The sequence below is a fragment of the Dipodomys spectabilis genome, unplaced genomic scaffold, assembly GCF_019054845.1.
Source record: "Dipodomys spectabilis isolate Male_0828 unplaced genomic scaffold, ASM1905484v1 ptg000783l, whole genome shotgun sequence".
NCBI classification, from domain to species: domain Eukaryota; kingdom Metazoa; phylum Chordata; class Mammalia; order Rodentia; family Heteromyidae; genus Dipodomys; species Dipodomys spectabilis.
Genome location: NW_024871460.1, coordinates 22,431,069 through 22,457,884, shown reverse-complemented (window position 1 = coordinate 22,457,884; position 26,816 = coordinate 22,431,069). Strand labels below are relative to the sequence as shown.

The following is a 26,816-nucleotide window of genomic DNA, read 5'->3' as shown; positions in this document are numbered from 1 at the left end:
TTCTGCTTCTGACCCCCTTATTGTTTGAGAAGAAAAAGAATGCATTTGGCAGCTAAATGTCAGATGCTGTGTTAATCTGCCCTACAAAGGTATCACAATAGCTCAGTAACTACAATAATAGTTATTTGTCTATTATAAAAATGTTATATTTTCTTTTTAAAAAATAATTAATGGGTGTTTTGGGCTTTCTAAATATCTTTTTCAGTCTGTTTTAATACTTTAAACTTTTCTAGGAATATGTCCAGTTCACCTAAAGGATTTCATAAATTTTCTTATTAACTTTGTAATATCTGCTACATCTGTGGTTGTGCACTTTTATTTCAAATGTTATTGGTGCCCGCTATCTATTTTCTGTCATTCACCTTTGCCAGAGGTATGCCAATTTTATTAGCTTTTTTTTTTTCAAGGAGTTAATATTTGGATTTGTTATTTCCTTCTGTTACATCTTTGCTCCTATCTTATTAATTTCTTTCTTTTAATTTTATATTTCTCTTCAACTGTTGTGTTTCTCCTGCTTGTAATTTTCTAATTTCTTACGTTGGATTCTTAGAGTTTTCTTGCTGTTGTTTGAGACTGTTTCCAAAGCTTACTACCTCAACCCCTGAGAACTGGGATTACAGATAGGCCCCATCACACCTGACTGCTCATTAATTTTTGAAGCTTACAAATACTTTAGGTTATGTATGTATATGTATACATATATATATATATATATATATATATATATATGTAATTACATACATGCACACATTAGGCAAACATTGCCACTAAGCTATACCCATAGGCCTGGATTTTTGTTGTTGTTATATATACCTCAGCTATAAAAGGCTATAACCTGAATCTAACCACATGTATTTTGGTTAATAACATTTTAAAAAGGCTGGGAAGGTGGCTCAGTGGTAGAGTGCTTGCCTTGCATGCATGAGGCCCTGGGTTCCATTCTTCAGCACCACATATGCAGAAAAAGCCGGAAGCGGCGCTATGGCTCAAGTGGCAGAGCACTTGCCTTGAGCTGAAGAGCTGAGGGACAGTGCCCAGGCCCAGAGTTCCAGCCCATGACCAACAAAAAAAAAAAGAAAGAAAAGAAAATAATACTTAAAAAATATTTCAGTTCTATGTGTTTGCTAGTTTTTATTCTTCTATAACTCATGGGTAATTTAGAAGATTGTACTTTTGAATTTTCAAATTTATAATTTTCTTTCCATATTTTTTTAAAGTTTGCTAGTGCTGATCAATTTAATGATGTCCCATCCCCTGCCCCAGAAAATATAGTATGTGAGATATGGATTATCTGAATTTTTTGAGATTCATTTTACAGCCTGAAATTTAGTTAAATTTTAAACCATGAGTACTTGAAACAATGAATATATGAAGCTTATTAAGTTGTTCAGTCTTTTACATCCTTATCGATTTGTGGTGAAGTTGTTCTTGCGATATCAATTACTGAAAAGCTATGCTAGAATCTTCCATTATATATGGGATTTATCCATTTCTCAGTCTTTCAGGCATTCTTTGCATGACATTTGATAGATTATTAGGTGCATGTAAATTTATTGCGTTTACTTTGTGATTTGTACCTTTTATGAGGAAATTTTTATATCTGCAATCCTTTTGCTTTTAAATCTATTTTTTGTCTGATACTTTAGATGTGTTCCTTGCAAAGGACTTCAAGTGATACTTTTTTACTTTTTAATCTACTCTAATGCTTGGTTTTTGTTTTTAACAAAAATGGTGACCCATTCTATATACACTGGTCACAATTAGTGTTATATTTTTGATTCATTTTTGTCATCATGTAAAGATCTGGACTGATGGTTCTACATGCCTTGGATGAAAGACCACTAAATCACACCATCACCCATTCACAGCAGTGCATGTTGATTATCCTTGTGCCTCAGCAGTGGAATGACTTGGAATCACATGGCATCATAGAAGGAGGCAGAAATTGGATATAGCTAGTCAGCAGGGCAAAGAGCAGTACCAGGAAGGGCCACGTTCACCATCCTTCTGTATGTAAATAACGGAGGGGTTACAAAATGGGTTTCAGATGACAGATGCTTGCAATCATGTTGTATTCATTGGGAAACAGCAAGTGCCAGGTAAATTGTTAACACTTTATCAACTGCAAGCCCCAGCAGTAAGTGCTTATTGTCCTTATCTTGTAGGTGAGGGAATTGAGGCTCAGGGTGTTTAAAGAAGATCCTGAAGGTCAAACAACTAGTAAGTGGCAGAATTGGGAATCATACTCAATTCTGTGTAACTCTAAAATCTTTGCTCTTTTTCCCAAAGTCTGTCATATGAAGCTGATAATGGAGAAACTTATAATTAAAATTGATCAAAAGTGTACATGAAGTACCTCTTGAGCATGTCCATCACTGGACATGCACTGTGGTCACACAGGACTATTACAATGTTAGTTTTACTTGGAGCAGAGGCTTACATGAGATGATTCTTAAGGTCTCATTGTTTCCATCAGTTTATTGAAATTGCCTGAGATGAACAAATATGTACTTTTCTTTCTTTTCAAAACTCTCCCTACTTTCTGAAGTGAGCTATGTGAACTGTCCCTTTCTTCACTCAGCCTCTTTATTCACTGCAGTGTCAGGTGATGTGTCCAGGTGGGACTTAATACAATGCCATTTGATGATGACTTGATGAAAGTCTGTTTTGCTCACATGGAGAGGTGGAAAAAAGAAAAGCATGTGTGTGGCATGATGGTTGTTCATCTGATATGTTGGAGCCAAGAAATGTGAAAATTGATATTCCTACTAGGCTAGTACTGTCAATTAACATCTTCAAGACATTCATCTCATTTTAAATACAAGTAACATTTATTTTCTAGGCACCTTTCAGTAAGTAGCCAGATTTCATCAGGAGGAAAGAAGTCCGTCCTTTGTACTTTGCTTTGTTGGCACATTCTACTTGGTGGTGGCCAAGAGCCCATAAAAGTGAAAAACTAACTTCTGTCAGCTGCTGGCCTCTCTTCACTGCTCCTGCCCACTTCTGTCTGTCTTCACGGCTTCTCCATTAGTAACCGTTTCGCCGGCTCTCTGTGCCTTTTGGTACCACTTTTCTCTGAGGTATCTAGCCATGGCTGAAGTATGTGAGGAGTTTCAGATACTCTTTTTATTTTGAGTGGTTCTTTTAAATCTCATAAAATTCAGAGTCGCTTCTGACAACTCTGTGGTGTATAGGAAAGATCTCATCCGAGCATTCATTCCTTATCTGTGGGGGATAGATACAAGACCCCCAAGTCATGACTGAAGCTGCACACCATACCAAGCCTTATAGACAGAGTTTTCCTCATACATGCTGACCAATGATGATAATTGTAAATTAAAAATGATTCTATTAATAACAAATATAAATTATTATAAAAGCCTCAAAGTACTATGTTGTAATTTTACCTTTCCTTTATTTATTTATTTATTTATTTGTGGTCATGGGCTTGAACCCAGGACCTGGGCCCTGTCCCTGAGCTTTTTCCACTGAAGGCTAGCACTCTACTACTTTAAACCACAGTTCCATGTCTGGTTTTCTGGTAGTTAATTGGTTAATTGGAGATAAGCGTCTCATAGCCTTTCCCCCATGGTCTGGCTTCGAACTGTGATCCTCAGAATTCATCCTGAGTAGCTAGGATTATAAGTGTGAGCACCCAGCTCTTACCTTTCCATTTAAGAGGAAGCAATTTTTTGCTTTCTCTTTGACATATTCAAATTACCAGCATCATCATTCTTGTTGGTTGGAAACATTAACAAAAGAGATTTCCTTGAACACAGGCACTGCGATACCATGACACCATACTGATAAATGAGAATGCTATTTAGTGACTGACAGGAGGGTAGCAGAGATAGTGTGGATACTCTTGGTCAGAGAAGGTTCACATGATGAAAGACTTCATCTCACTTATCACAACAGCATTCAGTTCAACATGAATTATTTATTTTTGGAATGTTCTACTTAGGATTTTTCAGGCCAGGGTGATTGCAGGTAATTGGAATGGTGGGTTGGGGCAGTATTGCTTAGCTTTTGACATACAAATGGACTGCTTGATAAAGAGACAGTGAGTTGCTAAGTAGTTAGTAGTAGAATTGTAGCAAATTTAGATCTACAGCTTTACCAGCCAAATGTTTTAATCAAAAATATATTCTATCAGTCTGACTTAGATATTCATGTTATATGAAATAGCTTATACCTGGGTTTGGTCTATCTTCAAATATTTTGGCTTATCATTTGAATGGATCAACCAAATGCTAACTAATGCAGAAAGAAAGGTGGCTATTAAATTCCTATTAGAATGTGGACAGATTTGAGAAAGGCTACTACTGAGGTGAGTATGCTATAACCAGAATGTGATCATTCCCAAAGAAAAATTACAAGGCAAGAGACACCCAGACAGACAGACAGAAACCTTTGTGCTTTTAGAATTTGGTGGTGTATCTCCATCGGATTGGAAAGTTGATTTGCATTTAAACTGCCCTCAAGATGACTATGAGTTGTTTTGGGCAAAGGTTATTAGTGTGAAGATTACTGAGGATTGGGAGCTCAGGGTTCCAATTCTTGGTTCCAATTCAGGGTTCCAATTTTCAGTATTAGGTATATCACTCTTACTTTTCTGCCTTCAGTTTTTCTCAAATGACAGTTGAGGAGCTTGAACCCAATGAGCCTATCTCAGAATCTGATCTTTGGGTCCTATGTACCAGAATTGTAAGGTAGGCTTGTTGTTGAAAGTCAAGATTCCTGACCTTCACTCAGGCCTAGTGGATGGAATCTCTAGATTCCCTACTCACCAATCTATATTTATTTGACAAGTTGACCAAGAAGGGCATGCACACTGAAGTGTGAACACCTCTCAATGAGGTAATCCATAAGGCTCCTTAGACCTCTGATATCCCAGGACTCTAAGAATGACAGCAACTACGGATTCCATTTCAACAGTTTTTGTTACCATCTTCTTTAGCATCAAGGCCTCAAGTGATTTTTAAATTTGCCAAGACACAACTAAGTAGTATGTGAATACACTGTTTTCAGTATTTTTGTCTGCTTCACCCACACTATTACCGCCTATGCTTCTGTTCTCATCCCAATGCTGCCCAGTCATTGTGTCTTCTCATTCAAGTTCATTCTTCATGCTATCATCAGTTTTTAGTGTTTGACTTTTGTCTATAAAACAGACATACAAAAGCTCTTCATTTAATTAAGACATTGTTTCTTTGCAGTAAAAACCCTTCCATTTCTCACCTGGCTTATGAGGACTTTCCACACCTCACGTACTTTTATCTTTGTAGCTTCACCCTCAACCATCTTGGGACACTTTGGTCTCAGAGGGGTTTAGGTAGCTGATTACATGAAGTCACCTGGCTCCTGCTTATTATTGTTACAAAAACATATATATAATTCATATATAATTCAAGAACAATTTTTATTCATGGAACATATGACCATATGATAACACTTTAAACCATAATCATTTATTAATAACAAAAATTTCCACTAGATTTAGCTCAGCTCTTCCCGACTTTTTATTTGACACTTTGTGTAGATTCTGTTTTGTTGTTTGTTTGATATCTCTAGCCTTTAGAAAATTGAAGATAAATCGCAAAGCAGTATTTGTGTAAGAATAACCTACACAAAATTCTATATAAAGCTTAAAGAAAAGCCATTCACCACAGGTTGCCACAGCTTGCCCTTGTGTAATTTAAACAGAAAGACATCTTGGCCCCATTGTTGAGCACCACTGTTTTCTCTGAACATATGAATGGGTAGCCGGGCCTGTGTCCTCCAGCTTGCATGTCTTTCCAAAGCTTTTCTTTGTGGTCCCCACAGAAATAACAAACTACTCGCTTCTCTATGTTTTGCATGTTATTTGGAATATTTGTTGAGGTATTTTTATTAATTTTTTTTAATTGTGTAATTACTGTACAGAGGAGTTACAAATACATGAGCAAGGTAATGAGTACATTTCTTATCAAGCATTGTTGCCTTCTCCTTTGTTTTCCCCTTACCATCCCATCCCTGCCCTCCCCCCCAAAGTTGTACATCTTGTACATCTTATTGTTGCAACAGGTCCACTTGTATCCCTATTTAAACAATTTGTTTTTTCCCTAGTTTCACTAGTTAATATTTCGGGGAAGTCTTATTTTGACTACAATATTTGTAGAATCTTACCCCCCTTACCTTATTCTGTAGTTCTTAGAACACTGGATCTTGTATGGACTCACTTAGCAATGATAGATTGGCTGAGAGATCTGACTTCTCTCCCTGCTCTGAGATATACTTCAGCCCTGTCAGAGCTGTCAAGAAGACTTCTTATATTGAGAGCGATATGCTTGATGGCTCCTTCAAACACCTGGAGCTCCCTTCTCTCATTAATAGACTTGTGCCTTTCGCAAATTTGGATTAGAAACAATGCATTGATATCCCAGGCAGCAAAGAGCAGGTGTCAGGTATTCACTCTTTCATTCTGTTCTAAAATTTGCCAATATGATTTGTCAAGAAACAACAGAGATCTTCTAGAACTGGCTAGAGAGAGAAAAGAAGTCTAGATCATGGAAGTCATGCTCTTCTGTAAGCTTGGGATTGTGGACTATGTAGAAGTCAGAAACTCAAGAGTTCAGGTTTGGTGAGGGACTTGAAAATAAGGGAACTTCAAGGACACAAAGTCGAGAGAGTATTGTTTGTTGAGGTTGGAGGGAGCAGCCACTTTACATTGTTGGGGTGAAGGGGATAGGCATCTACCTTGGTAATCTTTCTGGAGTGCAGTTCTGAAATGTGTATTAAATCGTAAAGGTTGAAAACTTTCTTTTTCTACCAACCACCTCTATGAATTTTTCTTATGAATTTATCTGGCAGTGTGCCAAGATATTTATATAAAGGTATTTATTTAGAACTATCCTAAAGATCTGAAAATGGGGGACCATTCAAATTGATTTATATATGCAAGGGACTTTAAACACAGGCATTCAAATGATGATGCAGAAAAGATATTTTCACAGAAAAAGAAGAAACACATGTGATACATTGTCAATAGTGAAAAAGCCATCTATGAAACCACATTGGCTTATATAAATTTTTCTAAAACATATTTATGTGTACATTCACCAGATAATTATGAAAGTCGCTGCTATGGATTTTTTCTTTCAGTGTGTTTTGTTGTTAGTTTTTCTGCAGAGAACATATATACTTGGTTTATAACGGAGTAGTGATTTTTTTTTCAAAATTATTACTGTAGAAAGGATAATTCTTTCAGATTGGTACTCTCAAGACTGAATGAGTTGTAACTGGAATAGAGTACAAGTGTGATCTATGAGCAAAATAAATGACTGAGACAATAGATACAGCTCTCTTCCAGACTGGCTGGCATTTGACAACATTTCAGCCTTTTCCATGGGAGCTGATTGTATGGGACAGCTTCTTTTTGATCCTAGAATCTCTGGCACCATAAGAGGCCACAGCCTTCCTTTGTATGAGTTGTGCCTTTTTCTTTGAGTGCTGCCTATGTATTTTTTAGTGGTCATTAATTAATTCTATTCCTTTCAGTAAAGATGTTTGAAAGTTGGGATTCATGACCTATGTAGAGCTATCATTTTGTCCTGTACTGATGATATTTCGATGGTATGATGTTTAGAAAACCCTTCTCCAGAATTTGGCAAATATTTACCTCATCTATATTGATTTAGTTTTTTGAATCAATTTGTGTATATTCTTCATTATGTATATTCTGTATAGACTGGTTTTTTCCTAAAATAAGTAATTTTATGTAAACCATTTGTTTATATATTGGCTTATGATTTCTACTTTGTCACTTATTAAGTTCTGATATACATAAGGGTCTATTTCAGACCTATTTGTTTTGTTGAATTGATCTGTTTCTTGTTTATTCTTTATGAAGTATTATACTGTTTTGATTAAAGGATTAAGATGCAATTTAATATTGAATTGGTGAACATTTCTTCTGACTTTATATAAATGTTTGTGATCTCCATACACAATCTTTGCCAAATGCAATACTTATCATTGTGTAAAAATACAAATTAATTTGGAAATAATTGATATTTTCTGTTGTTTGATCCATTTCCAGATTCATATATTATCTTTCCATTTTGTTTGTATTTTCTTCTATAGTTCATCTCTTAAATTTTTACCTCAGTAATTTCAGTAATTTACTTCAGTAATGGTTTGTAAGCATTGTGAACTTGTCTTTCTACCTTCTTATATTTTCTGGCTGATTATTGCTATTATAAGAAACTGCATCCTATATATATATATATATATATATATATATAGTAATTATTTTATTAAGTACTTGTAGTATTGGTCTTAATAGTTATTTAGTTCTTCTACAGTTTTCTAGAAAGATAAATACCTTGTCAAACACAGTTTTATCTTATTTCTTTCCCTGCATGCTAGTGGTGATCTGGAAATCCTTACCTCTTCATGACTTCTGAGAGCAAATTACTGACATCAGCCTCAGTAATTCGCTAAGAGGTACTGGCAATTGGAATGAGAGGCATTAAGAAGTGTATTTTGCTTCCTGCTTTACCAGGGGGCTTAAAAGTCAGACAGAATGTTAAATTTTACCAAATGATCTTTTCAGATAATTATGTGCTTTTTCTTATTTGATCTAGTGATGTGATGTGTTCTGCTAATGTATTTTCTAATATTACATAGCCTTTGCATTTCTGAGATAATCTCTTCTTGACTGTGGTGGCTTATTGTTTCAGTGTATTTTGTCTCAGTGTACTTTGACTTAATTTTACTGGTAGTTTCACAAATGCATTCATAAATAAATTTTTTCTGGAGTTGTGTTTTTTTAATTATATTTTAAGAAGGAATAGAATGTAGGGAAATAATGGTTCCATGGTCAAAGAAAAAGAAAATGAGAGAAAGAAAGAAAAATGAAAACATTTGAGCAAATTTCTGTCCTCTAGGCCTCTTGGAGACATTAATGTACCAGCATAGGCTGCATCTAGGAAACTCACTTTTCCAGCAATCTCCCATGGACTTTTCCTCCCTCACTGAGTGACATGATTTTCCACAGTTCCTTCTTTGGGAAATACTAGTCATAGTCAGATTTTAGAATCAGGGTCATACTAACCTCATGTAGTAAGTCAGGATAGGTTTTCTTTTGTTTTGCAATTATATTTACACACTATGGAACTGATTACAAAATATCATTTTTTATCAGTTTCTTGTAAACTTGAAAGACCTGACACATAGCATTGTTTGAACCTAGATTCAGATATGAAAATGATCTCTTGATAATGTTTGCAAGTCTTCATTCTCTTCTTCATTCTTTCTAATATGCTTTTAAACTTCATGTTGCATTTTGAGTTTTCTTATTTTTCTGTGTTTTAGCCAATTGTTTTATTTCTACTTATTCTGTCTTGATCATATTTCATAAAGATGGTGACCCCTGACATCTTTTTGAAGACAAATGTAAGTTATAATTTCCACTTGTTGCAGAAAACCATTTTTAGAAGTTTCTTTTTCTTAGAAATTTTACAGCCTTATCCATTTTTTTCTCCTACTGAACCATCATTTTTCCTTTAATGTAATCGATGGCTCTTTATCTGTTTTCTCATTCTTGTGTGAGATACATCCAAACTTTGTCTTTATAAACAGGAGTGAATAAATTCTTATTTTTTGCATCTCTTACTATTCACATTTTATTCTCAGATTTAAACTAAAAATTAAATTTGGTATTTCCTTTTTAATCCCTATCTGCATGTAGGTGGATTAGAGTTAATAACTCTGAATATAACCCTTGAATTTTTTAACTATAAAGTTACATGTGAATTTAAAATTATTTAACTATTGTCAGATATTAAATACTCTTTCACATACCATCCCAGAATCGGAACTACTTGTTATTATTTATAAAAATCCTTTTTAAAAATGTGTGCTTCCACCTATACTCCTTATCTCGTTAGATTTAGAAGGTAAGGGAGTTGATAATGTGTAAGAAGATTGGTTTGTGTAGAATCGACCGTGGCAGGAGAGAAGTTTCCCATAAGGCCAACACTATTTACTCTATATGTGAAATTGCATCCTCATTGTTATAAAACTTGATGTGGGCTCTAGGAGTAATCAAGATCTTTTCCATATATTATTTGTAATCGCCTAAAGATTGGTTGTAAGGATAAATCATGTAAAGTTGGTATAAGTATGATTCCTAACCCATTCCTGCTTTTGCTGTATTGAACAGAATTTATACCGTGAATGTCTCTTTCTGCTAATATTTGCCTTTCTGATTTTTATTAGTTGTTGCTGTTGTGTGTGCATGTAAACATGTGTGGTCATATATGCACATGGGTGTTTTGTGAGTGTGTGTGTGTGTGCCAATCCTCGAGCTTAAACTCAGTGCCTAGATGCTGTCCTTGAGCCTTTGTGCTCAAGAATAGTGAGCTACCTCTTGAGTCAGAGCTCTACTTGTTTCTTTAGTGTTTAATTAGAGATAAGATTCTCACAGACCTTCCTACCTGGACTGGCTTCAAACCACAATCTTCAGATCTCAGCCTCCTGAGTAGCTAAGGTTATAGGTGGGAGCCACCAGTGCCTGGCTATGTATATGTTTTAAATAAAGAGAACTAGGTGAAGCCTTACTGTGTATATCTAATCTGCTGTCGTTCTTATATGTGGACATCTAATTGTGTTAGTAGTAAATTCTGATCAGTTAAGTATATCAAGTGGTGCTTCTGATTCTTTCTTTAGCTATTATTATTTTGATTTTCATGGTTTATGATTGTTTTTGTAATTTTAATCCATCTTAGGGGTGGAATTCTCTCTCACCTAGTTCATATTGGGTTCTCTTAACCTTTGTACCCCAGAGATCTTTACAAGTCTTCTTATTGCCTTCATTTCCTAGCTCCGTTTTTACTTTGAAAATTATTGATGCTCATCGTCAGGTATCAAATTCCTAATTGCATTGTGAGGCATTCCCTTGATATTAGAGCTAAATCTTACTCTTTGAATTTGAGTAAGTGCTCAATCTAATACATACATAATAGATACCCAACCCTTCATAAAGATTGGATGCGAGTGAGAATCCACTCCTCTTTTTCACCCCAAAGGTGAACTCTGGAAAAGGCACAATATTTCAGTGACGTCTTGTGAGGGAAATTTGGAATCCAGCTACCTGCTATGAAGCCCCGTCCTCTTTCTCTTGGTCCTCTAGCTTTCTGGACCCATGCCAGTAAGTGTGCAGCTCAAGCCTCTGTGGGATGGGCTTGCTCACCTGCTGGCTCAGGGCCATTCCTGCCCTACCTGTCATCTGCTTTCAGGAGGCTCTACTTTTCTTCTTGTCTCCTTGCTCCCTTTCTCCCAAACCTCTAGTGAGAGGAGTGATTTTAATATTAGGAAAATGGGCTGTTGAATTTCAAACTCAGAAATAGACCACATAAATATGTATGAAGCATTAAAACCCTTTTTTGAAGTGTGATTTCCTGGCTAATGGATGCGTCTAGGCTTACTTTTTTCCCCCTCTTTGTCACTTCCTTTCTTCTCTCTCCACCCCCTCTCCCCCCACCACAGTTAAACCCTATTCAGACCAACTGGCTTTTCTAGATGAACTTAAGGACTTTAATGATTAGCAACCATTAACATTTCTATAACATCATGGATTGTAACAAAATACTTTCTAAGATTTCTACACTCTATCTCTCATATACTGCACTTATGTCCAGTCATTTCATTTAGCACTTTAAACAGTGCCGTGGACACTGTAGGTGAGGAGTGCCTGTTCTGTAGGTGAGGAGACTGAGATGCAGAACATGAGTGGCTGGTCTAGTCAGGCAGTGAGTAAAGAGGGAAATGATGACCAAGAGCCTTGTCTTCGGCTTCCTGTTGCTGTTAGAACAAATAATCATTGACAATGAGTATTCACTAGGTGCCAACTGTTTTGATATGCTCTCTGTATGCATAATCATTAAATTCTCATAACCCTGAAAAACAGGTACATAACTATTACCCTCCCCCACTAATTATACACAAAGAAACCGCAGTTTAGAGAGATTAGATACTTAGCCAACGTGACAGAGCTAGTCACAGCTGCATCTGGGACCCAAATTTCCCAAAGTTTAAAAGCCAAGCTCCTAAGCTATGTGGATTTTTCTTAGCCTTATGAACGAAGCCAATGAAGCTATTCAACACAGCATGGCTCAGAAAAGAAACTCAACACTCATTTCCTGTGATTTCCTGAGCTCTGATTACATACTCCGCTTTTTTCCCCCAGTGACTCTGCAAGTCTGGAGCGTATTGTCAGTTTTAGTTTGGGAGCCATGAGCCATGAGTACATTTAATGAGCACTTGCTATATGCCCAGTGACTATTAGCAACCCATATCACAAGAAACCTTGTAACTCTGGCATTACCATTCTCTTTGGCAGGGAAGAGAATATGCAGGTTCATAGAAGTGAAGAGCTTCGTGTAAGTGGAGAAATAAGGGCTTTTACCCACATCTTTCTGACCTTGTACCCCAAATTTTCTCCTTTGTGCCTTATCAGGCTTGGGCCAGTAGTGATGTTTTAACACTAATGAGAACAATACTGCCCAGGAGTCAAGGAGGACTGAACTAACAGAGATGAATATGGGCCCTACTGGTTATAGCCATTATTATTAGAACTCTAGAGTCCCATAAACTATAACTCCTATAACTCTGAAGGCAGACATGCGACCCAAAGAGAAGAGAAATTGTAGCAAGCCCTCATCCACATTAGCTTAGCTTATTTCATTATGCCAGCAGGTCTTTGACTGAAATACATAGGAACTGGGACTGCACCAGCAAAAACACATTGGTAAACATCATAATGATACATGCATTTAGGAAAATTATGTTTTTAATTTAAATGCTATGCAGCCCTTGCCTTTTATAGGCAGTGCTGGGACGTTGTGGCATACCAGGAAATGATTTACATTTTAGCCTTAGGGCAGAAATATGGAACTTGTAATTATGTCAGAGAAAGACAAAGTCTTCTAACTGGAAAACCTAAAGCTGTAAAAGGCTCCATTTAGGATGTGTGCTGACTAAACTGTTGTGTGGATGAATATTTTGCCTACTATTTCATAGCAACTATACAACTGTTAAACATTTTTGGGTAAAAACTTCCCTTTTGCACCTTCAGTGCACTGTGGCCAAAGGGCAGAAGTGGTGGGTAATAGGCATTTTCCTGCAACTTCCAAGGCCTTCCTAGGCCAAGGTGGTTTTGAGCCTAGAAGGCTGTGCTGGCTGGGTTTTTGGCTTCTGGAGAGAAAGCCAAACCTAGCTCTAGATATTGCAGAGCTGGCCTGAATTTTAGGATGCTGATTAGAGGTGGGGGGGGAGGAGGGGGGAGAGAGTGAGGGAGAGGGGGAGGGGGAGGGAGAGGGATGGGGAGGGAGGGAAGAAGGAGAGGGAGAGAGGGAGAGAGTACTTCAGAGAAGGAGCTTACAGATGTGCCACAGCTGCCCCAGGGAGCCAGGGCTTACTGCAGCTTTCCTAGCTTATCTCCAAGAAGAAGCTCCCTCTAAGGTCTAGGGTCTCCGAGAGCTGGCTGGAGAGACTCCTTTGCCCCAAGGGATGGAAATGGAGAGATTCCAAAGAAAACTGGAGAGTTTTCCCCTGTCATTTCCCCTGTCAGCTATGCTGACTTGATGGCTCTGCCATCACCAATGTGGATACAGATTGTGCCTCTGTCCTTTATGTACCTTGGCCATGTCATCTTTTTCTCTCTAAGCCTCTTTTCATCCATAATATTGTGTTAATCATACCTGCTTCAGAGAGTTGTTGTGGGAATTCAATGAGATAATGCAAATGAAGTCCTTAAAATTTGATAAAGTTTAGATATTACTAAAAATGTTACCTTTAGGACTCAGACTCATTATTATTTGAGTGACTTGACAATATCCTAGACCAGTTTGCTGTTTGTCCCTCTTCTGAATTATGCATATATGTATACATTACATATACATGTAATTATATTTATATATATGCATATGTATATATACATGAATATATGTATGTATATGCACATATATGCATATGCAAACAAATATATATGGATATATATATCCATGTAAACATATATCCATATGTTTACATCTATACATATGTATGTATGTATAAAATCTTCAAGTTCAATTCAACGTGTCAGTTTATGAGTATGTGGCATCTAGATCACTGTCACTCACCCCTTTTGTCGTCCTCCCTCTGTTCTCCTGGTTGCATTTTTACTTATGTACAGAGAATATTATGACTATTTTTGTCCATTATTTCTCTCTCTTTTCATCTGCTCCAAAGTAAGATTGACCAGCCACAGATGCCTCTGGGCCTCTGGATTGACAGCAGGAAGGAGCGTGCTCTTGGGAGGGGACTTGAGGGACACGTACATTCCATAGCCATCAAGTGACCCTGCACTGCTGTGGCTTCCTAGGAAATGTGAATCCTGGATGTTCATTAGACATTGTTTTCAGCCGGAGTTTATTTTCCTAGGGAAATGAAGTTTTCATCTTTGAAGAATGGACAGTTCTTTTCTATAACAGCTTCTATCCACAGAAGGTTTTTATGCCTTCTTTCAAGTCACAGTGTGGGAGGTGTCCTTGTACATTGGATCTCTAGAGCGTAGGCTTGAGGGGGTCAAAGCTGAGTCCAGATTCCAGCTGTGATAGGTACCAGCTGTCACCCTTAAGTTCCTCATGTGCGAATGTAAATGATACCCACTTCATGGGATTAAAGCAGAACAGAATGCATCCAGCCAATTATGTAACACATAATAGCCTCTCTGCAAAAGTTGTTGCTTATTTTTGGGGGGTGGGCCAGATTGCAACATCATATTAATAAAATTCTGTGGCTTTCACATGGATTCCAATGTTCCATAGAGTTGACTTAGAGGCTGCAAAAGAGGGCAATGTGTGTGTGTGGAGGGAAGGGGGGTGGTTAAGGAAACAGTGCTCAGGCCCTATGCCTTTTCAAAGAAGCTTTGCTGGTATCTGTTTTACACTGGGGTGATCAGTGTAAGATTTTGTTAGGAGGATAAACATATATAAAAAAAGTGTTTTCCTTTCCCAGTTAAGCATACTTTTAAGGTTCTATTTAGTAATTTTGCATTATCCATAGCCATACATTTTCTTTTAGACATTCTTGTAGTTTTAGGCTTTAAATTTGATCGAGGATGCATCCTGAGTGAAGGTTTTGCCATCACAATGCACTGCAGAGAAAGAGGCTTCAGCAATCAGATTTTGTTTTCTCATAATTCTGAGATTGAGGTGTTGGGTAGAGTTGGTTTCTTTTGAACCCCTGTCTTGGCTTGTAGATGGCTCCCGCATCTTCCCTCTGTGCCTATTAGTGTCTTAAATTCCTCCTCTTATAAAAACATCAACTCTACCAGAATAGGAATCTTTCTGCTGACCTTATTTTAACTTCGTTACCTCTCTAAAAAGTAGCTCCAAATACATTTTGGTGTAATGGATATTAAGACTTTAACATATAAATTTTAGGGGGGATATATAAGAAACTAGAATATATAGGTTGAAATGTGGATTTCCAGTCTGGATACTCAGCTGTTCTAAGATCATTTGTTGAAAAGAATCTCCTTTCTTGCTGAATTGCCTTTGTCAAAAAAGCAGTTGTACATATATTAATACAGGTGGATTTCTAGATTCTATTCTGTTGTACTCATGTATTTATCTTTGATCCAATACAATGTGGTCTTGATTACTTTAGTTTTATATTTTAGAAAAAAATTTATAAAATAAGCTTGTTCAAAGTTGTAGGTTAGTTTTTAAAACCTGTCCTTTAAAAGACACTGAAAAGAAAGCTGGGTCTTATGCCTGAAATCCTAGCTACTCTGGAGGCTGAGATCTGAGCATCATGGTTCAAAGCCAACCCAGGCAGGAAAGTCGTGAGACTGTTATCTCTAATTAACCACCAGAAAGCTGGAAATGAAATTGTGGTAGCTCAAGTGTTAGAGCACTAGCCTGGAGTGAAAAAGCTCCAAAACAGTGCCCAGACCCTGAGTTCAATCCACAGGACCAGCATACACACAAAAAAAAGTTATTCACAAAAGAAAGAAAACACAAACCATAAATAAATATATGTAATTTATATGTGTAAATTTTTAATAATTATATTCTTACTTATATAATATAGATTTATATCATGTAATATGCATAATTTTATAGCATAGATATAATATAGGACCTGTTTTGTATACTTGGCTACTAATACTTCATTAAAAAATTATTGTAAAGGTGATGAACGGGGGTGGGGGTTACAGTTACATAAGTAAGATGAGTACATTTCTTTTTAAATACTGTTACCCCCTCCCTCACTTTCTTCCACATAGCCCTTCCCCCACCCCTCCCTCCCAAGTGGTAACAGAGTTACAGCATAGTGTCTAGTAAGTATCTTTGTTGCTTAGTTCATCCTTTGTCCTACTGATTCTGTGATTCCCCTTTTCTTCCACTGATTAGATAAACTTATACACAAGACAAAGGGTACAGAAAACTGAAACAGAAAAAAAATAGAAATGACTGAATACAGGATATAATAAGAACCTCTTGTTTCCAATTCTTGGATAATATAGGACTTATATTCAGAATATATAAAAGGTCTAAGATCTAAATGTTGAGAAAATAACTCAGCAAAAAATGGGCAAGCTTGAAAAGATATTTCTGTCTGAAAGAATATATGGATAGCAAATGAGCATCTGGAAATAATACTTAAAAATATCATTAAATATGTTAATGTTGAAGCCACAAAAAGATACCACTATGCCACAATTAAGTCATGTGACAGATTATGTCAACAATTGGTGGGGCTATGGGGGAAGTAGAAGTCTTACTCTGTGGGTGGGAATGTAAAATCGGACAAATACTTTGAAAAACAAAGTGGAAGTCTTTATTTTACAGTCAAACATGTATTTGTCGTATGTTCCAGACATTCTACTACTAGAAATAAAAGCACATCTGTATGAAAAGTTGTACATGAACATGTATAGAAGTTTTAATCTTAAGGCCCTAAGCTAGAAAGTAATCAAATATTTATCAATAATGTGGATGAACTGTGGTAATTCATGGAGCAGAACACTATCTAGCTCCAGAAATAAAAAAATAAACTATAAACATGTTAAAATGCACAAATCTCAAAATAATTATGCTGAGCAGTAGAAGCCAGACATAAGAAAACTCTATATGTTTCCATTTATATAAAAATTTAAGAAATGCCAACCAATATATATAGTAACAAATGGCAAATGAATGCTTTCTTAGTGCCAACAGTAAAAAAAAAAATACAGGGTGTGATTAGGGATTAAAGGACACAAAAAATTTTGGTGGATATTCGTTATCATATGTTCATTATCTTTACTTAGTGAACATATATTCATTATCTTCATGGTGGTAATCTCATAGATATGAAGACATGTCAACACTTACCAAATTATACCGTTTAAACTTTTATGTAATCTATGGTAAGAAAGATCCTAAGATCCTTAAGAAAGATCCTAAAAGCAGTTATGGAAACATTTGGACTACTGATTTTACAAAAGTCCAAGAATAAAGTGGAAAAATATAGGAATATAAGCGATCAGCTTTCAGGCCACATAGAATTTCCACTATGCCAGTGGCATTTGAACAACTGTTTTTTCTTACAGGCTTTAGGAAGTGTCCAGCCAGTCAGGAGACTGAGAAGAGATTCCTCACAGTGTTGGTAGGCCTAAAATACAGCATGAGCCACAAATGCCAAGAAAAACTGAGAAAGGTTAATCTTTGTCTATAGAGTTAAGTCCCTTTGAGTTACATGGGCGTTCAGTTTTGGTCCTAGTTGCCACAAGCTATTTTTTTCAAGTATTTAGCATTGAGTATGGAATTCAGTAAAACAAGCCTTTGCACCTGTGTTTGTTAAAATCTGTATCTAAATGAGTTTGGAACAAGACAGTAAAGTAACTAGGAGCAGATTTATTGCAGTCTGGACTTAGTTGTTTGGCAGACTTCTTTTTGCTACCTTTCTGGATTGATTAGACTTTGCTAATTGATGGGATATCAAGGGTGACAGCCCTCCCCCCACCCCCTTGCTCTGGACTTGGGCTTGGTATAAACATTCCTGGTGGCCAAGTCATGCATTTGCTAGTGTGGAAATATGCATTGGAACAGCATTGCTGGGTTCTGTGATGCAGAAACCATTAATGACATCCAAAAAGCATGGCTCAGGTAATTTGGTCCTTATTTCCTTCCCATCTCAGGAAGAAAAAGAAAAGAAAAGAAAAATTCTTCAAGTTCAGAGTATCTTAAACATTTTTGAAGTGGTGTCATTGAGTGGGAATAATTGGTGTCTATGGGACTGTGAGGGTGAATGTGGGGCTTGCCATTCTTCTCATTATAGAACAGAAAAGAACCTGGGCAAAAGTAGTAGACAGACACAAACATTTCAGCCAAGCGTTCGTCTAAAAACAGGGAATAGAGAGTTCTACAGAGCTGTGTAGTCACTTGCATTTAAATGTCTTATTTTACAAGTTCATAACCACATTGCACAGAGTAGTATTAGTACCATAGATTTTACAGCAGGATCTAAAGTGGATAGTCTTCTTAACTACTCTTTCATTTTGTTAAGCACTTGGTTCAATTAAAATGATACGGACTATGGAGAGTACAGAACAGCAGTACTGGGACTTAAAAGACCATCATTAAACCCAGACCCTGAGGCCAGGCAAAGCTCCCCAACAAAGTGGGACAAAAGCTTCTGCCTCTGTCTACCTTGATGGTGATGAGTAAAACACTCATGGACTCTGTATCTTTGTTTCATAAGCAATAATTTCCCTCAATGAATGTTTATGAGGAATCAATCAGTTGAAAAATACTAAAGGGCCCAGTCTATTGCTTGCCAGAGGGAATGGTCAATATAGGCTTTCTTCCTTCCCTTCGGCCTCTGTTAGGTGAGGATTCCACAATGGTTTTCAGTTGTCACGTCTGTCACTTGATGTTGATCTTCCTGCTTCCAGTTCCCTGGAGTTTTCCTCTGATGCTGCTCAGGGCCTTGCTTCTGGCTGGACCTGAGCAAGGGCTCAGGCCTGGGGCACAGCTGCAGGGCTGTGATGCATACAACACACCAGTGTAGTCATCATTTGTCATCATACTCTGTGTGTGTGTAATGCAGGGGGTGGGGGGGGTGGCGGTGGAGGGACTGTGAAGGAAACTGCCTTAGTAACTGAGCAGAGGGAGGAGAAGAATCAATACGTGTTCTCTCTAGAGGACAAAAAAAAAGGAGTAAAATTGTTTCTAAGCGAGGTACTAGTGGTTCATGCCCATGATCCTACCTAACTCAGTTGAGATCTGAGGATCACAGTTTGAAGCCAGCCTGAGCAGGAAATTCTATGAGATTAATCTCCAATAAAACACACACACATATAAGCTGGAAGTGGAGCTACAGCTCAAGTGGTAGAGCACCACCCTTGAGTGAACAAGCTAAGGGACAGTGCCCAGGTTGAGGACAAGCCCCAATAAATGCCAATACTGGCATTAAAAACAGTCATCTTCAAGAACAACTGAAATTTACTCTGGATGTATGTATTCTACAAGGAGTACGTTAGTGCGCCTCTTGGCCAGGTTTTAACTGCTGCGGAAACAAATCATTCAAGTGTTCTTAGGGGCATTCTGACTGGCCAGCAGGCATTTTCCGTATGAGAGAGAAGTACAGAAAACTCAACAAGCTGGTCACAGGGTGGACTTTGCTTTTCACTCCTCAGGTTCCTTTTGTTCATCCACTGTGCCATTCTCCCTTCCTAAGAAGACTTTGCTTTTTCCAACCCAAATCACCTTCTGCAGTTGCAAATCTACCTCACCTCCAGACATTTTGTTTTTCTGCACAGCTGTCACAACAAACTTCCCCTCATCTGCTACTAAATGTATCAGACACTGTCGTGCGGGCTGTGTGTTGCCGACTCTACCCTCGGGGCTTCCCAATAGAATCTGATGTTATCCAAAACTTCTCATCTGTTTCAAAAGGGTACAATTTCCTGCATTCTCTGGAGGGAAATCAAACGCATTGCATTTAGGAAATAGAAAGATCCTTCACTGACTTAGAAAACCTCTAGGCAATTATGGGGTGATTATTCTGAACTTAAGAGTTTCCTCACCTCATTTCCCACAACAACCGACTGGGGTGAGCGGACCATGGGGCTTTTCATCTTTTGAGTGAGACATCAGGAAACAAGTCAGAGACATGGAGATGAGCTGTGGTCCTTTGATTTCCCTCTATCCTTCTCCCAAACCAGTTTTTGAATCCCCCCCAGAGGCAATGAAGTCTCTTTCCTTCTTTCCTCCTGCCGTCTGTATGTGGGATTCTAGAATCTTTTCCTTTAAATCTGTCTTCATCATCCTTTAAAATATATACCTAGTCTCCTGATAAATGTGCTTCTCTTCCTCAAAGTTACTTTTTGGGGAGACAGAAATTGCCCATGGAGAAAAATCACTTGCAGCTGTTTTCCCAGGCTCCTTTACCATTCTGCCTTTTCACCTCTGAGCTGGGATGAATTTTCTTCCCACTGTTGTCTTTCTTCCACACGCCAAACTTACTTCCCAATGTCTCTCTAATTCCTTTTTGTTTTTTTTTTTTTAGTTGCCTTTTTAATTTCCTGCTGTCAAACATCTGCTGTATCACCTTGCCTCCTCTAATTCCTGGAAAAACTTGCTTTGTGAACGTGCTTTCTCCTCAGTGTAATTTCCCTGGCTGTGTACAATGGTGTGATTTTACACTGGCTGATGAGGCAGTTTGAATAATTGTTTTAGCTCCATTACTGCAAATTTATTTGGTTTAATACTTTCCTTTTGTAACCTTTGATTAATGTCTGACCACTGGGGGAACTGGTGCGTTCATTTCCCCTCCATACAGCTGAGAAGTGTGAGAACCAGAAGTGGCAGATGCTTGTGCTGCGCTGCAGGAGGAGGGAGCATGTGCTGTTGAAAGAAGTCTCTCTGCCCTTACTCTATTTGCTAACGGGGCTGTGTGGCAGCCACTTCATACCAAAGAGCAAATGTTAGGATTTCGGGAAAAGTGTACCAGCATATCGGATTTTAAAAGCGAAGAGTGAATTTCTGTTGAGTTAACAGCATGTAGCTAGATGGTATTTTCTCTTCAAGCTCATGAAACTTCACAGCTGTTTAGTGAAGCAGTATTTTCATATATGTATGTTTGACAGATTTACTAGCAGGTCTTACAGTAAGGGACGTGCTGGTCAGCCCTCCCTAGCTGGAATGGCAGCAAGATTTTTTTTTTTTGAGAGTCTTTCATTTTTGTGTTTATGGGGTGAAGTGGTTGGTCTAAAGCAAGGGAAACTGAAAGGCAGGCTGGCTCCAAAACAAATTACAAATGTCCTTAGTAGAGTGCTCCTTGGAGCTTGTTAACCAGGGAAGATAACACAGGGAGACCCATGCTGCTTAGCAATAGGAAGATGTGAGTACAGAGAGCTTCCTGTAACCCTAAGTTGGTAGATGGTAATTAAACCCATACATCTCACGTCTTACAGTTTTCTGCAACTGAATCTCTGGAACGTTTCTGCACTTAGTCTCTCCTCTGCTCTGGAAAAGGCTGCTGTGCCTTAGAATAGTCATTGAATATCACCAGATTGAAGACAAAGGCTCCACTGGTTTTATTGGCCAAAATAAAGCACTTCCTAGTACTGTTATGTTGGATGCTCCAAGTTTTGGGAAACTAAGGTATCATTTTCTTCTCTAGTTTAGTGAAGGCCTTCCAGTCTGGGAGACCTTATAAAGGCTAGTGCTTAAAGTAGCTTACTTTATATTTATCCCCCAGTGATAAACTGCACTTGACATGATTTATCTGTGCCTTTTTTTTTAAAGTATGATCTTTAAGTATTTTTACAAAAGAGTTGCTATTCCACAAAGCAGTTTATGATCAATGTGCTTTCTTGATCAATGTCACCCTTATCTGTGCTTTACTGACTGTATGTACTTGGCTATGACTGACAGCTGTGAGTCACCTGTGCACGTATGACACTCACACATACATTGCTGTGGTCAAGGCGTCCACCCTCATGGTTGTCCTGGCATCCTTAGATAATAAACAGATACTAAAGGTTCCACCATATGCCTCCCTTAAATTTCAGAAGAGACTTCTTAAGCCAGTAATACAGTTTGTCCTATACTACATAATTCATTTTGGTTATTTGGTTTATATTTTTCCCTTAAGCAACATTGAAGTTACAGGTCAATAGCCAGTTACCCTCATCCAACATGTACCTCCAATGCACAGTAGGAAGTAAGGCTTTATTATTTCAGGAAACGTGAAAAGGATAAAAGAAAGCTAGAAAGAATAAGAAGGCATAGAAATGGAAGACAAATTAGTTTTCTAAGAAGGAAAACTAAAGACTTCTCGATGTTAAAGAGTAAAATGATGTCAGTAAAATGATGAACAACAACAACAAAAAAAAACACAAAACACAAACCAAACCTAATTGTAGATAGGATGAGGAGTGGAGCAAAGGTCACTTGAAATCTACAGGGAGTGAGACCATATGCCACTCAGTGGCCAATGGAGAGAGAAGATATTACCTCAGATGTCCTCAACACATTGCTACCTGTATCCCTCTTGAACTGGAGCTCCTAAAATTCCTCTGGAAAGGCATCGGTATACCAGGTGTCCTGCTCCAAGCACCCCACTGGCCTCTTCCTTAACTTCTAGAACCCATGGGATTAGAAAGGCAAACTGTGAGCTGTTCATTTGCCCAGGTGTTAGGACTCACCTCTCTATTCAGTGCTTTCTCTTGTTTCTACATTGTATATACTTCATTCAGGATGCTGATAATTCTAGTTGGCTGGTGGGAGCAGACACAAAAGCAATAGAGTAATGCTTTTCAAAAGTAGGAACCAGTTAAAAGTATAGATGCTCTAGTTAAATAATAAGAAGGGGTGTAAAAATGTGATTTGTATTAAGTATCTCAAAACATACATAACAATATGTCAGGGCTGAACTATAGCTCTCTTTTGCATATAAGGAGACAATTCAAATAACTTGTTCTAGGTCATACCTAGAGAGGAACAGCCAGGAACAAAGCCTAGGTCTCTTGAATCCTTCTATAAAAAGAAATTTTTGAATATGTTATAGTTGAAAAGAGCAAACTATTGTTAGATTCAAAAAAGGTAATCGTTCAAATGACTAATCAAGTTGTATACTTCTGTCATGAGCTGCAACTACTTGCTTGATGAGTGTATTTATTTGTTCTAAAAATATTTATTGGAAAATACTGTGATATTGCGTATGTATACAAAGATAAAATGCAATCTTTGAGGAGAACATGCTCAGTGAATTTTATAAAAGATATTATCACCATTTACTAATACATAGTCTAGAGGGTAATAGACACAAAAACATGTAGTGGGCTACTGAAGACATCAAAGCCAGGCATTGGTGGCTCATACCTGTAATCCTAGCTACTCAGCAGGCTGAGATCTGAGGATCATTGTTTGGAAGCCAGCCTGGGCAGGAAAGACCATGAGACTCTTATCTCCAATTAACCAACAAAAAACTGGAAGTGGCACTGTGGCTCAAAGTGGTAGAGGGCCAGCCTTGAGCAAAAGCAGCTCAGGAACAGTGCCCAGGCCCTGCGTTCAAGCCCCACAACCAACAAAAAAGAAAAAAAAAAAAAAAAAACCAAGTAGTTCTGCGTAGGTCTTGAGAGAGTGATAAACTGGACCTTGTATCATGATTGTGATTTTTCTATGTGGGGAAAGGATAAAAGCCAGAGGAGACAATATGTGCAAAATCAACGTATTAAAAAGAATGTCTCTATTTTCAAAGACTAGGAAACAGACTAGAAATGATAGGGAATATTATGATGACATGAAGCTACATTGAGTGGTTTATACTGCCACGAACAAGTACATGAATGCAGTACTTTCTAAAGAACAGAAATTAATTTTCTCGCAGTTTTGGACACCAGAAGTCTGAGATCATGGTACTAGCACTTGATGTCTAGTGAAGGCCTTCTAGCCTCCAGAGGAGGTAAACACTATCTCCTCATATGAAGAAAAACACAGAAGAGCCTAGAAGAGACACCCTTTCAGCCCTGAGCCATTTTATAAGGTACTGATCCTATTCCTTATCAGCTTCCAAAGGGCATACCTTTCTTCGTTTTTCTTTCCTTTTTTTTCCTTCCTTCCTTCGTTCCTTCCTGCCTGCCTGCCTGCCTGCCTGCCTCTCTCTCTCCCTCTCTCTTTTTCTTTCTCTCATTCTTTCTTTCTCTCATTCTTTCTTTCTCTTTCCTTCTTTTTCTTTCCTTCTCTCTTTCCTTCCTTTCTTTCCTTCCTTCCTTTCTTTCTTTCCTTCCTTCCTTCCTTCCTTTCTTTCTTTCTTTCTTTCTTTCTTCCTTTCTTTCTTTCTTTCTTTCTTTCCTTCTTTCATTTATTTATTTTTGGCTGGCCCTGGGGCTTGAACTCAGGGCCTGAGCATTGTCCCTGAGCTTCTTTTGCTCAAAGCTAGCATTCTACCACTTGAGTCACAGTGCCACTTCCAGCCTTTTATGAGTTGTTTATTGGAGATAAGAGTCTCATGGACTTTCCTTCCCAGGATGGCCTCCAGCCATGATCCTCAGATCTCAGCCTCCTGAGTAGCTAGGATTATAGTCATGAGCCATCAATTCTGGCTTGGGCATACCTTTTAATATTCCTGTATTGAAGATTAAATTCCAACCTGAATTTTGGAAAGAGATATTCAAAATCCATAGCCACACCCTTGAGCAATAATTGTGGTGAAACAGATGCTTTAAAGACAGTAGGCATATGATTAGAGCTTAATATATAGGCATATATGGGACTATAGGAAATGGATTTCTTCCTACTGAGACCAACTACCTTAGATTAATAGGATCAAACAGTTGATATGTGCCACCTACTTAAGGTTGGAAGGCAAAAAGATATTGAATATGTAATTAAACAATGTTTGATATTAGTAAGAGCTGAGCCATACTTATTTTTGTAGCTGCCTCCATATTCTGGCACAGTGCCTGGCATATTGTAAGTTCTCAATATGCTTTCTGGAATGACTGAATAGTTGGAAAGTAAGCTGTGGAGATGGAAGACCAATAATAATGGAGCTCTGAATTTTCTGTAGGTAGAAATCTTCCTTGAGATGGCTGAAGGGCTAACTACCATACATCCAGGACTGTTCTCAGGGCTTGATCTTTGATGGCTAAAAAGTGTATCTACCTCCCACTCTACACTGAAGAGTAAGAGCTATATTTGTGTCAGTGATTCCTGTTCAGCGATGAAAGATTTCACAGAACTATTTAAGTTTTCATGTAAGTTATATCTCCAGGCTTTGGAAGGAAAAAGTAACTGACACAATAAAAAGCATCAGTAAGAATCTCAGGCCCTAAATCTTAGTCCTTCTGTCACTCATCAAATTCCCTTTCCTTCATGTCCTTTTCTACTATTCATTCTCATATGTTTTTATCGGAGCTTGAGATAATGTCAAATAATACTTTTTTTAAGAAAAATATTCAGAAGTGAAAGCAGAGTTTTGTTTTGTTCCCTCAAGACATACACCTATTATTAAAATACAATTCATAATACAAGGAGTGTTGATTTTACTTCAATTTGCTTCTAGATTTAAACAGAAAAAAGAGGAAAATGACATTGTAAAGAAATTTTATCTCTTTCTGGTTAAAAAAAGATAATCTGTAACTATGGATTGTGGAAACTAAATAGAAACTTTTTTCAAATAGTGCTTCAAAGTTTTCTTTGAATACATATGTATATATATTATTTATGAATGTATTACATGTGTATTCAAACATTCTGAATTCAAAGGCATGATACAGGCATGAGTTTAAAAAATAGTTGCTTCATATTTTGAAGAATATACACTTTAATATTTCTATAGTTTGAATTCAAGTGAAGGAACAATGACTTCAGTTTCTTATGCATAAGAATAAAGAACACAAAATGTGCAGTTTTAAGTTTACATATTTTAAATAATTTCTATAATTGCATGAAAGAACACTAGACCCTTTTTATTATTTGGGGGATCTTCAATAGAAAATCTTGAGTGTCTTTGTAAATGAATTATGTGACTAATGCATCTTGTGTGGGCATGGATTATTTTTATAGCATTATTTTAATACCTCTGAAAAATTTAAAGACTAACTAGATAAGTAATAAGTTATAATTTGTTTGGGGAATTTTAAGAATTTCATATGCTCTTCATGTCCCAATGTGGTGATATGTTCTCTGTATTAAGGGGACTAGCAGTTGTGAAGATTCGAGGAACTCTTCTTCCTTCCCTCTCTTCCTTTCTCTCTCCCCCACTCCCTCTCCCTCTCTTCCTCTCCCTCTCTTCTCGCTTCTTTCCTTCCTTTCTTTTCTTGGCTGCATGCAGTTTGGGGGTGTTTATCATGTCCCTTTGTCACAGCACTCTAGGGCACTTTGCTTTGTATATGTTGGAGCTTCACACCTTAGACTTTTCCTGGCTGGAAAGCCTTGGGGAATGCTTCCTTTCTGATGCTGCTGTTTCTTCTTTCATCACCTACAAACCTGTCTTTCCTCTATGTTTTATAAAGTCTCTGTCTCTTTGTATCAGTTGTTTCCTGTTGGGTATGGGTCCTACCTTGTCCCGGGGCTCATAAAGAGACTCCTGCGGACCCTTCAAATCTCAGCCCAAGCACTCTGCTTTCCTAAGCCTCCTCCTCTCATTGCTCTCACAGAATCTTCACCCTCCATTTTAGGGCTTTTCATTCCTGGCCTCTTAATTGTCCACTCTTTGAAATTGGAGATATTACCCTATATATTTAGGTTTTTAGTGTTCAGTTTTTAGCAAATGAATGAAAAGATGGA

The 26,816-nt window shown here is 37.6% G+C and overlaps 1 protein-coding gene across 1 annotated transcript in view; it reads left to right on the top strand.

The window, feature by feature from the left end:
* The first annotated feature begins 18,111 nt into the window (after positions 1-18,111).
* Cpq (carboxypeptidase Q) overlaps positions 18,112-26,816 on the top strand; it is a 110,484-nt gene continuing 101,779 nt past the window's right edge. The window contains exons 1-3 of the mRNA XM_042672907.1: positions 18,112-18,182; positions 20,587-20,684; positions 21,533-21,683. Coding sequence (XP_042528841.1) covers positions 18,112-18,182; positions 20,587-20,684; positions 21,533-21,683 — 320 coding nt within the window. The remainder of the gene's footprint in view (positions 18,183-20,586; positions 20,685-21,532; positions 21,684-26,816) is intronic.